This window comes from Lemur catta, chromosome 5, assembly GCF_020740605.2.
Source record: "Lemur catta isolate mLemCat1 chromosome 5, mLemCat1.pri, whole genome shotgun sequence".
NCBI classification, from domain to species: domain Eukaryota; kingdom Metazoa; phylum Chordata; class Mammalia; order Primates; family Lemuridae; genus Lemur; species Lemur catta.
This window is the reverse complement of record NC_059132.1, coordinates 63,316,270-63,329,456: the sequence shown is the minus strand read 5'-3', so window position 1 is coordinate 63,329,456 and position 13,187 is coordinate 63,316,270. Positions and strand designations below refer to the sequence as shown.

The window sequence follows — 13,187 nt, the reverse complement described above, 5'->3', positions numbered from 1 at the left end:
CCCATGGCCGAGGTTCTCTACTAATATTCTTAACTTGTGATTAGAAAACTCTTGTGCTAAAAGAGCTTGTGGGAATTTGTCTATTTATTTTAATGCCTTGGCTATCAAAAGCTGCCAATTCTCTTTCGAATAAGGCTTCTTGCTACCAGAATCAAAGAGAAAACAAAACTAGGAATAGAGAAGTAAACATTACCACACTGGTAAGTTATTGGATGCAGATGTGAGGGGTGGCTAGCTATTTAAATGAGAATTACACACTTTTAATAAACAGGGAAGGAAGAGAAACAAACTAGAAATGCAACACGGGCCTCCTCGCGGCGGGCGAGAATTATATTTCCGAATCACTAACCAACCATAGTTTTCCCTTCGGAGAGAAAACCCTTTTAGTAAGACTTTTCTCGGCTTGGTGATGGAGAGAGTGAAGTCTTGCATTTTTCAAACTCTCCGCAGGGGGGTTTGGTCCGCAAGAGCTTTACAGCGAGGAGCGGAAATGCGGAAAGCACTGCAAACGAAGAGACAAAGCTGGACTCCGCATTCAATGGAGGTTGCTGCAGTACCGATCGTGTGGACCAAGGCTCCTGTGCAATCGTGTCAAAGCATCCCAAGCAGCAAGTAAGCATTACAAAATGTCAATTGTTTCAGTCTGACGTAGTTGCTAAAACCGCCCCAAAATTCCTATTTGGATGTGAAGGAGCTGCAGAAGTCTCCGGGCACAACACGCTCTATGTCCGCAGAACTGAAACGTTGGTGACGTCACTGGGGGCTGGGTTGTGAGAGGTGGGGCCAGCAGACAAGTAGAAAGTTCCCGTATGCATATCTTCAGTCTTCAATTAGGTCCGCACTCCTTGCATATAAGGGTATTGCTTCAGTTCGCTGTACGCTTTTTCTGAAAGAGATTTTAGGAGAGCTTTCAAAATGTCTGGACGTGGCAAAGGCGGCAAGGGACTAGGCAAAGGGGGCGCTAAGCGTCATCGTAAGGTGCTGCGCGACAACATTCAGGGAATTACCAAACCTGCTATCCGCCGTCTTGCTCGGCGTGGCGGTGTCAAGCGCATTTCTGGTCTTATTTATGAGGAAACTCGCGGCGTTTTGAAGGTTTTCTTGGAGAATGTTATCCGTGACGCTGTCACCTACACGGAGCATGCGAAGCGGAAGACGGTGACTGCCATGGATGTGGTGTACGCTCTTAAGCGTCAGGGGCGCACTCTGTACGGCTTCGGCGGTTGAAGTCTCCGCTTACACAACCCAAACTCTTCGTTTCTCAGCCAAAGGCCCTTTTCAGGGCCGCCCACATTTTCGTGAGAAAGAGCTAACATTTTGCTTTATTGCTTCATGTTTTAGATTGCTGTTGGTGAGAACGTAGTTTTGAGTGTGTGTCTGACTTGCGAATAATTTTTTTCGTTGTTTCAGTGTTAGTTTGACTTAATGGCTTGGGCATAAAAAATAACTTGTATTCCTTCCTGCCTTCCGTAATCAGTAATTTAGGTGTGAGATTAACTCGTTCTCTAAACACTCCGGTGGCAAAATGGAGAAGCTGGACTGAGATTGCTTATAATCCCCGAGCAGTTTCTTAGTGTTTAAATACAGTTCGAAATCGTGTTCGTGAGGTTCTCGAGTATTGCGGAAAAGGGGTGAACTGTCGCAGAAACTGCGTTAGCGCGCTCAAAATGGCGCGCAGGGGGAGGGACAAAGAAAGCCGGCGCTTGGGCTGTGGGCCGGAAACAAAGGCGACTTCAGAAACCCAAAGGAGAGTGCCTCCCGGCAGAAACACGACCCTGAGATTGGTGGCGTGTGCATTGCTGCTTTCACTGGATGATGAAATGGCTCATTAAGAGCATACTCAAGGAGAGCTTGCCAGTGTTGTTTGGTATAGATACTAATGTATTTATGGACTTCGTCACGAAAACATTAAAAATGTAGAATGACATACCAGCTAAACTTGTTAGCAACTAGCCGCAACTAGCCATGATACCGTTTTAAAAAAGTGTCCTTGCAGGCCTCAGGATATTTATTTCACCCCACGTTAAGCATGCCCTGCTAAAAACTCCCAGATAGTATCTCACACCTAACTAAAGCTGAATTTCTTCAGATTATACTCAATCCACATTAAAAAAAATCCCACGTATGCCCTAAATGTCTTGGAGATAAGGTTTGTTTAGTGAAAGATCTAATCATGACTGGTTCTGTCTCAATTCTCTGAATTGAAAATAGTCTCCTTCCTTCTCTCATTTTTGGACACTGATTTGCTGGAGACCAGAACTACAGAATATTCTTTGGATTGGCTTGTTTCCCAATAGGATCATTTTACTTTTCTATACTCTATGTCCTGTAGAGTAGATGTGATTTCTGTAGACCTAATTGAAATCAGATTAATATGCTTGTCAGGAACAATTTATAGATATGTACATACTTTTGCACCATAGGTACATGATATCTGGTTTATGCAAAGATGATAGAACAATTGCTGGTTTACAGCGATAATCCCATTGTAAAATCAGTTTTTTCTTTCTTGTGTCCAGCAAGTAATCTGTACGGTGATAGTTTGAATCCAGGAAAATCAATGTAGTTATTTTGAATTTGCCTTTTTTTAATGATGTGGACTTGTGCATAAATATGAAAAGAAAAAAATAAGATATTATTGGAAGTAAGGCATTGGTTTGAGGAGAAAAACTAATATGAGGATGTTAATTTAACAACAAAAAAATTAAGCACATAAACTATGTGCCAGTCACTGTTTTCTGCTCTGGAAATTATAACAATGAACAATAATGAACAATATATCTATATTCATGGAGTTTTACATTTATTGGGCATGGGTGCACAAACAAAACAGGTAAAATATAGTGTGTCAGGTAATACTGAGTGCCATGAAGATCACTAAAGCAGGAAAAGGCATAACGTGGAGGGAAGAGATGATATTTTTAAATGATGTGATCACGGAAAGCTGTACTGATAAAATGATGGTTGGAGAAAAAGGACATTGAGCAAGTGAGGGAGTATTCCAAATAGAAGACCAAGTAGGAAAGCCTGGAGATAGCAAGGAAGTATTGTGGCTGGGCAAAGGGACACGGGGTGGGGAGGAAAAGGGCTAAGGTCTGAGAGGCATTTGGAGGAATTAGTTCCTGTATGGCCTTGTAGGCCAATGTAACTACGTTGGCTTTTACTCTGAGTGAGGTGGGAGCCATTGGAGGGTTTTTAGAAAGGACTAACATAATCTGATTTGTATTTTAAAATGAGCTATCAGAATGTTTGATGGAGAATAGACTGATGGGGCCAAGATAGGAGCAAGGAGACCAGTTAGGAGGCTACTACAATAATGCAGGTGAGTGATGACAGTGGCTGGGTACAGTGTGTTAGTGGTGAACGCTGGGAAAACTGGTTGGTTCTGTATATATTTTGAAGGGAGGGTTGATAGTTCTTTTCTGAGCTAGTGAATGTAGGGGATGAAAGAAATAGACAAATTGTGGATAATTCCAATGATTTTAGCCAAAGGAACTGGAATGGAGGTGCCAGTTGCTAAAATGGGGAAGAATGTGGGAGGAACAAGTTTTGGAGAGAATTCCAGGCTTAGCTTTGGACATCCAGAGAGAGTTTTAGATGCCTGCTGCATATCTAAGAGGAAGATATGGAATAAGCAGTTGGATATATGAGCCTAGAATTTATGGAAGAGGTCTGGCTGGAAACATATTTGAGAGTCCTCAGACTATAACTGCCATGAGAGTAAAAACACCACAAGATGAAATGATGTCTCTTAGGAAAGAGGGATGATAATGAAGAGAAGCAGTTCAATGACTGAGCCCTAGGTCAGAGAAATAAGGAGTGTTTGCTGTGTATAGATGATATGTGTATTCCTAACTTAACAGTTTCACAAGTGCTTTCTCCAGTAATTCTCCCTGTCTCCTGTAGTTCTCAGAACAAACAGAATAAAAATTATCCGTATTTTACTGATGTGGAAAACTGCCCTCCGTAATAAGAGTATACAATAAAATTGGAATTCTCATTGAAATAATCTATTAAAGTTAGAGCCATGGGGAAATCACTTGGGGTACCCAGTGATACATATTCACACCCTTTCTCCAAAATGCACCTACTCTCCCCACATATTTTGCATGCAATTCCAGGAGTTCTCAGGCCTCCCGTGGCCTCTCAAGCCTATCTGTGGAACTTAGCTCAAGAGTTCTATATCCTATGCTACCTTTTCTCCTCCTTTAGCTTGGCTTCACTCTGAGAAGTTGGATCTGGAGAATGAAACTCTCTGTGTGATTCTGTTGAACTGATGTTTCCTTGTTCCCTGTGGAGACACTGTCTATATGACGATGATTTGGAAATTAAATCACCAGCCCACAGATTTCCCTTGAACTTCAGACTCAGAGACCCTGTCACCTACTTGACATCTTTACTTGAAAGTCCAGTTAATACCCACTTCCAACTTAAACAGGCCTCAATTAGAATTTCTCACATTACGTCTGCAAAAATAACTTCTCTCATCATCTTGAAATTGGTGAATGGCATTTCTACCCTTTTGTTTGGAGTCATTTTTATTTTTCTACATCCAATCCATCAGCAAGTCCTATTAGCTCTACCTTGAAAAGACAGACCTCAACCATTTCTCATTTTCTCATTCTCACTGCTACTGCTCTGGTCAAGCCACTGCCATTTCTTGCCTTTATGATTGTAGCACCCTCATTACTTCAGCAGCCTGATGGATTGCAATAAAGGGCAGATCAGATCAGGTCACTCCCATGCATAAAATCCTCTAATGGCCTTCATTTTGCTCAAAGGAAAATCTGAAGTCCTTTCAGTGGCTACAAGGCCCCACTCCCCTGCCTCTTGTTAGCTCTTTGGCCTCAAATCTCGCTATTCGTCTTCTCCTTCCTAGCCCAGCTTCACTAGCCTCTCGAACCTGCTTGAAGGATGTATCTCTCTCAGGGACTATGTATTGATAGTTATAGTTCCCTTTGCTTGGGTCACTCAGCTTCCAGATCTCTGTGGGTACTGCTTTCTCATTTCCTTCTGGTTTGTATTCAAATATCATCCTTTTGGTGAAGCTACGACCACACTGTTAGCATTATACCCCATCCACACCTCCCTGCTTTATTTTCCCCTGCAGCCTATTTGGAGAGACAAAACATGACCCCCTGAAAGCGAAGCAGGAAAGGAATACTATATAGGATGTCACAAAGAGTATAATTCATGTCAGTATTGAAAACGATAGTTGATGCTTGGACAAGTGGCTTGGTGCCAGATTTTGGAGCCCTGTTAGGCCAATGACAGGAATGTGCACTTTAGACAACAGAGAGCCATGCAAAATTCCCCATCCCCCCATTGATTTTGATTTCTCTCAACTTTTACAAAACCAGGTCTTGCACTGAGCATATTAAACTTCAATTATATGTTTAATTTATCTGAACAAGTGCCTAGATGAATATGGATAAAATGAATACAAATATAAATGAATTTACAATTGATAAAATGAAATACTTCAGTGTAGATGTGAAGTATTTCCTTTTTCTGGTAGAATATTTCAAGAAAAATCCTTTAAAAAACAAGTCTTGTATATTAGCAGCAATTTTTGTATAATACCCTACTTGTCTTTTCTGGGCATCTATAGACTTTTGGGGTACAAGGGGTAATTCTGTTTCTCATAACCAAATTTCTAATACAAGCAACATTTAAAAGCTTATGGAATTTCTGTCTTTTCATGAAAGATGAAGTGACTTTTTGACTAATATATTTGTATGTTATTGTTTCTTTATTCACTTTTAAACTTATACTTCTAGGTATTATAAAAGAATATATTAAATTCATATACAAGTTATAAAGGTTAATATTATGACCAAGTCTGACCCCAATAGCCAACTGCATATGACAAATATTGCCAATAACCACTTTGACATAATCTCTCTTCCTCCGGCTACTCCTCCCAAAGGTAACCATGGCCCTGAATTATGTTATTTCCTTGCCTTAAAATCCCTTATGTTTTTCTGGCCCTTACAGTCACATTGCCCTATTTTGCTTCACTTTCCCATTTGATCCTCTTTGATGTCACTAGGACAGTATTTTATAAACAAGAACATATGCTTTGAGTCACATGAATTATTAGGCAGTTCACAAATAATTCTTAGTCTATTTTTTCCTTTATGCTAGGAAACCTTTCTCTTGCCTTATTTTTTTAATTTCTTACTAAAGAATTGTATCTTAAAATCATCCTATGCATTTTTTGTATACCAAACCTAGCTAGCATAATCCCTGGTACATAGTGCTCAATAATTGAATTACTTTTATTTTTCTTAACATAGGACAGTGTGACTTGGAGAGAAAAGGGCTAGAGGGAGAACTTAACCTATTTTTAAACCACACCATTGGGAATTTTGGAGAGAGCCAAATAAAGTTCTTTTCAGAGGAGTTGATCCTTTCACCAAAAAGAATGTATCAGCACTGTTAACCTTTTGGTATTGAGCCTCTAGTCATTTCTTTTTTTTCCTTTTCCTGTAACTATATTATGAATATAATATAATACAATGATATATAAATGAGAATACACTATTTAGCAACTTGCTTTCCTCCTATACTATCCCATGAACATATTTTATGTTTATTTTTTCTATCACATTTTTTTCAAACAGCTGCATAGTATTTCATTATGGATAAAACCTATTTTCAGCCAAACCCATACTTTTCAACATTTACATTTCCAGTTTTTAGCTAAAATAAATAGAAATATGGGCAATATTAAAATAAATTTAGAAGTTAGAATCAATAAGACTTCATGTATTATTAAATGTATGAAGAAAAGGAAAGCTAATAGTATAGGATGGGAACTAGATTTCAAATTTGGATGAGTAAGTTGAGCTGGAGGCAGTATAATGAGGTCAATCTTGGTCCTGCTGAGTGTGAGACGCCTGTGGAATACTTAATTCTTGTAGTGTTGAGAAGCTTAATCACCATACTTGTTATGGGCTAAATTATGTCTCCCTCCCACTCTCCCCAAATCCATATGATGAAGTCCTAACACCTAGTACCTGCACATGTGACTGTATTTGGAGATAGGCTCTTTAAGAATATAAAATGAAGTTATTGGGGTGGGTCCTAATCCAATCTTACTGATGTCCTTATAAGAAAAGGGGATTAGGACGCAGACACCCACAGTGGAAAGGCTATAGGACAATAGAGGGAGAAGACAGCCATCTACAAGCCAAGGAGAGAGGCCGCAGAAGAAATCAACCCTGGTCACAGGGTTGATCTTGGACTCCTAGCCTGTAGAATTGTGAGAAAATTAATGTGTTTAAGCCACCCAATCTGTGGTACTTTGTTAAGGCAGCTCTAGCACTCGAATACACTTCTCAAATATTTTCATTCTGCAATTATTTTTCTCTGGAATTTTTTCAATGTTATGCCTGCTTCTCTGCCCTTGAAAGACAAACACGCACACTAATGAATGTTGTAGGGGAGAAATTTATCTTTTCCTCCTGCCCATCTTTGGTTCATTGGCTGGAGCTTCTGTAACAAAAGCCAGATTAACAACAGAAGAGCATACATATTTAATATGTTTCATATGATATTGGAGCCTTCATAAGGAAATAAAGACCTGAAGAAGGAGTTAAATCCCAGTGTTTTTACACTAGGTTTGATGGAGAATGGAGAATTGTGCAGAAATATAATAGAACAAAAAGAAGAGTATGAGCTAAATGTAGCAAGGAGAAACCTAGTAAGGCCAATTTGTTCAGTTCCCTCTCAGACTCTGCAGATCTCATATGAGGATCTTATGACCTGTTTCAGGGGAGAAGCATGGGGGAAGGTCAGAGAGAACTTCTTGCACATGCTGTTTCTCAAATTCCTTCTCTTTAAAATATTCAGTATGTCAAGATGTCATATTTTGGGTTAGTGTGTTCTGAACTCCATCAATATATATACACTGCTGAGGGTAGATGAGAGACTGACTTGTTTTCTGGTCCTTTTCAGAAATGATTTACTGTAGAAATGACAAATATTAATACAAAAGTAGCAGCTCCTAGTATCAGAGCCTAAAGATGATGCTACCTCTACTTTGGGGGTGAGATAGTGTTCCTCAGCTTTTCAGGCACAGGAATTTACACATTATAATTGGTGCCCTTTAGAGTGACCAGTATCTCAGGGATAGAATGGTTTCAGGCTAGCTTGGCTCTCATCAGTCACCCATTTTCCCCAATTAAAGAACATACTTAACCCAGTTGCAGAAGTTCATCTTGTTACAGCAAGTGTTACAGCGGGTGGTCCCGAGGACAAACCAAGCAGCACACGGAGAATTGGAGAATCAAGGTTTATTTATTCGTCAGCAGGCTCAGAGGGGTCTCGCCACCAAATTCTGAGCCCTGTCTGCCCGATTTTTCCCACTTTTATTAAGTTGGGGTTGTCTGAGGGGTGTGGTCTCAAGTGGCTAAGGTAATAGGTTAGTTGATGGGTCAGGTAATAGGTTAGTATTATGTTGATGTGCCAGGTAATAGATTAGTTGATGCGCCAGGTAACAGGTTTGTATTATGCTGATGCGGGTCTTCCGTGAGGAGTGGGGGGGTCTCAGGTGGCTGATGGGGATTTTCCTTATCAATCTAAAAAATGATTCTGGTTTGGAGACATATGAGGGAAACCTAATACATAAATGAAGGAAAAATGATTATAGGAAGGTTAGCAAAGGAAGCAGGAAGCATAGGAAGAAAAAAATATTACTATGCAATTCTTATGTGAGTTTCTATGTTTTCTTTTTTACAACTCAACATATTGGACCATTAAGTGAGGTAGCCCTAGTTCTAGTGAGGGCATGAGAATGTCCCTGGAAAATATGACACATGTTGCTTGAATTGGCAAGCAGAGACAGGGAAGTCTAACTACCACAGGCATTAGGATTTCCTCAAAACACAAGAGTAAAGAGATGGTTCTAAATAGATGATGAGACTGTTAGTACACTGCCAAACAAGGAAGACCAATTGGTATCAAATAGTAGTGGACTTGGAGGTCTACTATCTTATTTAAGGCCTCAGGATTCTGGGCTTCCCATGTGGGCAGGACCAACGACATCTCCCCTATGGCTTCAACCGGAGGCTTTAGCCACTGCTAATATTTTTGGGAACATCCTTTGTGTAGGCATCATCATACTATATTTAGCTATGTTCTTTTATTGGTCATACCAGCAATGTCATTTGGTAGTTACTAATTATTTTTACTATGTAGAAGTAAGGGAATACTCAGAGGAATTACATAATTTGGCTACACTCAGGATTGAAACAGGCAATCAGGACTAGATCATGTCCTGAGGGATTTACCTCCCACCCTTTTTATTTTTTATTTTTATTTATTTTTTGGGACAGGGTCTCATTCTGTCCCCCGGGGTTACAGTACAGTGGTTTCATTATAGCTCACTACAACCTCCAACTCCTGGGCTCAGGCAAAGCCTCCTGCCTCAGCCTCCTGGGTAGCTGGGACTACAGGGAGGTGCTACCACGGCCTGGCCCGGATTTACACCTAAACCATGCTTGAATATTTCTTTTCATGAATACATTATTTTAAAGTGTATTTAAAATCAGCTTTGGAGAGCAAGAAATGAATGCCTAATTGTATATGGGGTTTACAAAATTTTCCTCACAATCATCATTACAAAATTGGGTCACTTATTTAAAGTTCACAGTACTATGCTATGCAGGCATTTGCAGATAAAGACATGTAGTTTGTAAGTACAAAATGAGATTTTAGACATCAGTTTACATTGCTAATGCCCATGGTTTTCTTTTCCAATGCAGTGCTTGGAAAAGTTAAACTTGCTGCCAGTTGATCTTTAGGGCCCAAAAGTCACGATTTTTTTTTTCTTTTGTAAAGAAATTTTTGCTGCTGTAAGGAATTTGCTGCACAACTTAAAATATGTGTAACTCTTGACCATTTCTACTTTTCTCTTAATTCCAAATGAGCCTATATTTCTCTACTCCTATGATTGCAACTAGCCTACTGCTTGGGACAAACAAATAAATAGTATAGAAATAGTACTTAGAATAAGATGAATGGGATTCAGATCTCAGTTTTATTTATTTCTGTGTAAGGAGTTAGTTAACCTTAATTCCTTGGGTCATTCACACGTAAAGCAGGAGATTCCATTTCACAGGAGGTGATTGTAGTATAAAATCAATGTCATATGCATGCTAAGGACTCTCACACAAATGTTAATTGTTTGTAACCCTCCTCTCTTAAAACGGGATTTCAGGGAACAAAGAAGTAGCTGTGGGCAAGGTCGGTCCAGCACACGGAGGAGAAAGTGTAGAGAGAACTCCAGGAGTTCTTGGAGCCTAAAAGAGGCAAACAGATAGAAGCAGATCCCTGTCTCCTCACTTCCCAGGAATCATGGTTGTTGAATTATGTAGCACTAAAACTTTCACTTCTTTCCTCCCTCCTCATGGTAATCTTGTTGCTGTTCTACCTCTTAAACCTCAGTAAGTTCAGCCAGGTTGAAAACTCTACTGGATGACAGAACAGAGTTCCTGATTTTGCCAAGAGATAACATATAGCTACATAAAACAATCCAAGGACATACTAGTGGACAAATTTGTAGAGATGTTAGTGGATTTGCAACGACGGTGGTATGAGAAACTGGTAGAGACCTGTGGTTTAGAAATGCAACCAGCAGAGGTGATACTGCTGTATCAGTGTAGTACTAGCCATTCACAAGCTAACAGCAAATTACAAAACGAAGTAGTTTCCTTTCCTCAATTCTTACTCTACTCTCGACTTTTGTTTAGATTTAGGACCACCCAAAACTCCAGATTTCCATTGTTACTCCCGATCAAGGGCAACAGGACTATGACAAAGTGAAAGTAAAAATGAAAACAAACTTCAAACCTCTCCTCTCCGGGTGTGGGGTAAGGGTGGTGTGGTTGTTGTTGGAAAACAACCTACAACTGTGCACACTTTTCCTTTTACGCATTTACTCTTAGGCCTCTATAGAATAAGAAATATGTCCCAGTATTTTTAAGCCTTTAATCCACGTGTTGCCCTATCCACTTTACAAACCTAGAGAATTACAGATCTTTAAAAGACACTATGAGTGGCTCTTAGAAGAGCCTTTGCGTCACTGGCATCTTTTCTCACAGCCAAATTCATTTGGAGCTGGTGTACTTAGTGACAGCCTTGGTGCCCTCGGACACAGCGTGCTTGGCCAGCTCTCCCGGCAGCAGCAGGCGCACGGCCGTCTGGATCTCCCAGGAGGTGATGGTCGAGCACTTGTTGTAATCCGCCAGGCGAGAGGCCTTGCCCGCGATGCGCTCGAAGATGTCGTTGACGAAGGAATTCATGATGCCCATGGCCTTAGAGGAGATGCCAGTGTCAGGGTGGACCTGCTTCAGCACCTTGTACACGTACACAGAGTAACTCTCCTTGCGGCTGCGCTTGCGCTTCTTGCCGTCCTTCTTTTGGGCCTTGGTCACCGCCTTCTTGGAGCCCTTCTTCGGAGCAGGAGCGGACTTAGCTGGATCAGGGATTTCAAAGAGACACTTTCACCTTCCAGAAAAGAAATGCAAAATGTGAGAGAAAGCAAATGCTTTTATTATTTGTTTGTTACATATGCAAATTAGGATTTCTGGGTTACACTTTCTGATTGGCTCTTTTAGTATCTGAATACCGATAGGCTATTTCTGAATTCCTAACTCTCATTGGCTCTTCCCAAACCTCAACCTTAAATCACTAGACTGTTGAACTAAAATGACTTTAAATAAATCAGAAGCGATGTTTTTTTCCTTCGTTTCCTAACACCTGTTTTTCTATTGGTTGAAATTGGTATTCGGGCAATACCATGCACTATTTCACCAAACTGCCGCAAAATATAATATTCCAGCTGCTTGCGCTTTACTAGTAACAATTTCTTACCGTTTCCTATACAATTATTTCAGTACTTCGCTATGTCTGGACGTGGAGGGAAGGGAGGGAAGGCTCGCGCCAAGGCTAAAACTCGCTGCTCTCGGGCTGGTCTCCAGTTCCCAGTAGGCCGAGTGCACCGCCTGCTTTGAAAGCGCAACTACTTCGAGCGGGTGGGGGCCGTCGCGCCAGTTTACTCGGCGGCTGTGTAGGAGTACTTGACTGCCAGGGTTTTAGAGCTGGTGGGCAACGTTGCCCGCGACAACAATAAGACCTGCATTATCCCCTGGCATCTGCAGCTGGCCATCCGTAACGAGGAAGAGCTCAACAAACTGCTGAGCAAAGTCACCATCGCTCAGGGTGGCTTCCTGCCCAACATCCAGACTGTGCTACTGCCAAAGACCCCCGAGAATCACCACAAAGCCAAGAGCAAATGAAGTAATCAGTTGAAACATCAGCAGGTGTAACTACCATGTCCCTCGTCCCCCACCAAGGCTCTTTAGAGCCATTCCCATTTTCACATCAAAAACCTTGCAGTTGACTAACTCTAAGAATTATGGGTTTTCTTACTCTCTGTCAACCTTAAAACAGTTATACGCCCATAATCCTTCAGGTTACTCACTATACAAGTGACTAAGTTGACTGCAATTTAAATGTCCTGTGACACCACTGTGCTTGAATGTGGTCCAGGCAAACAGGACACATGAGAGCATGTTTAATATTCCAAGTAGAGACCTTACTCTAGTTAGGAGGAAGCAAGTTCGGTAACGTTTACAAACCTTGTAATTTTTAGATGGACAGGGCCACTGCAGTGCTCCTCAAGTTACCCTGCAGAAGAGGCTAGCCGGAGCTGTAGCCTAGAATGTCAACAATAGATAGAACCCAGTGAGAACTAAACGATCAAATTTTGGGGAACTAAAAAGACAACTCCAAACCGAACCAAAACATCATTTGGGACAACATAATAAAAGTCAATTAACATTTGTTGCGCATTGTTGTGTGTCTGTCACCTCCGGGCTAGGCGCTTACCTGTGATCTCTCAGGTATTCCACCTAGGAACTCTGCCATGTAGGTCAAAGGGTTGGTTCACTGGAGCTAGGAAGTGGCCGTCCGGGTGACTCGAAAAACCAAAACACACGTTAAGTCTGTTCTCAGAGCGTGGTCCTCGGAATATCTGGCCCCACCTCACATCTACTAGGTCACAATTAGCGTCTTCCAAGATCTTCAAGTGGTTCTTTATGGACATTACAGCTTGAGATTTGCAGAATTAGAATCGTAAAAAATTAACTCCCTTGGATCCCAGATTTTAACAAAGAGAA

At 40.9% G+C, this 13,187-nt stretch overlaps 2 protein-coding genes and 1 pseudogene across 2 annotated transcripts; 2 read left to right on the top strand and 1 right to left on the bottom strand.

The window, feature by feature from the left end:
* Positions 1-886: 886 nt before the first annotated feature.
* LOC123638407 (histone H4) lies at positions 887-1,801 on the top strand. Its single transcript, XM_045552023.1, has one exon. The coding sequence runs from the start codon at positions 916-918 to the stop codon at positions 1,225-1,227; it is 312 nt and encodes a 103-aa protein (XP_045407979.1). The 5' UTR covers positions 887-915; the 3' UTR covers positions 1,228-1,801.
* A 9,182-nt stretch (positions 1,802-10,983) lies between these two features.
* LOC123638793 (histone H2B type 1-H-like) lies at positions 10,984-11,510 on the bottom strand (the record flags this gene model as incomplete). The annotated part of the gene is made up of 1 exon (XM_045552618.1): positions 10,984-11,510. A coding segment is annotated over one exon (396 nt), but the record flags the coding sequence as incomplete, so codon positions are not given.
* Positions 11,511-11,912: 402 nt separating this feature from the next.
* Positions 11,913-12,439, top strand: LOC123638389 (annotated as a pseudogene).
* The last annotated feature ends 748 nt before the right edge of the window (positions 12,440-13,187 follow it).

Bases quoted from the DNA above. Each gene is read 5' to 3' on its own strand.
- LOC123638407 (XM_045552023.1), top strand. From the start codon at position 916: ATGTCTGGACGTGGCAAAGGCGGCAAGGGACTAGGCAAAGGGGGCGCT.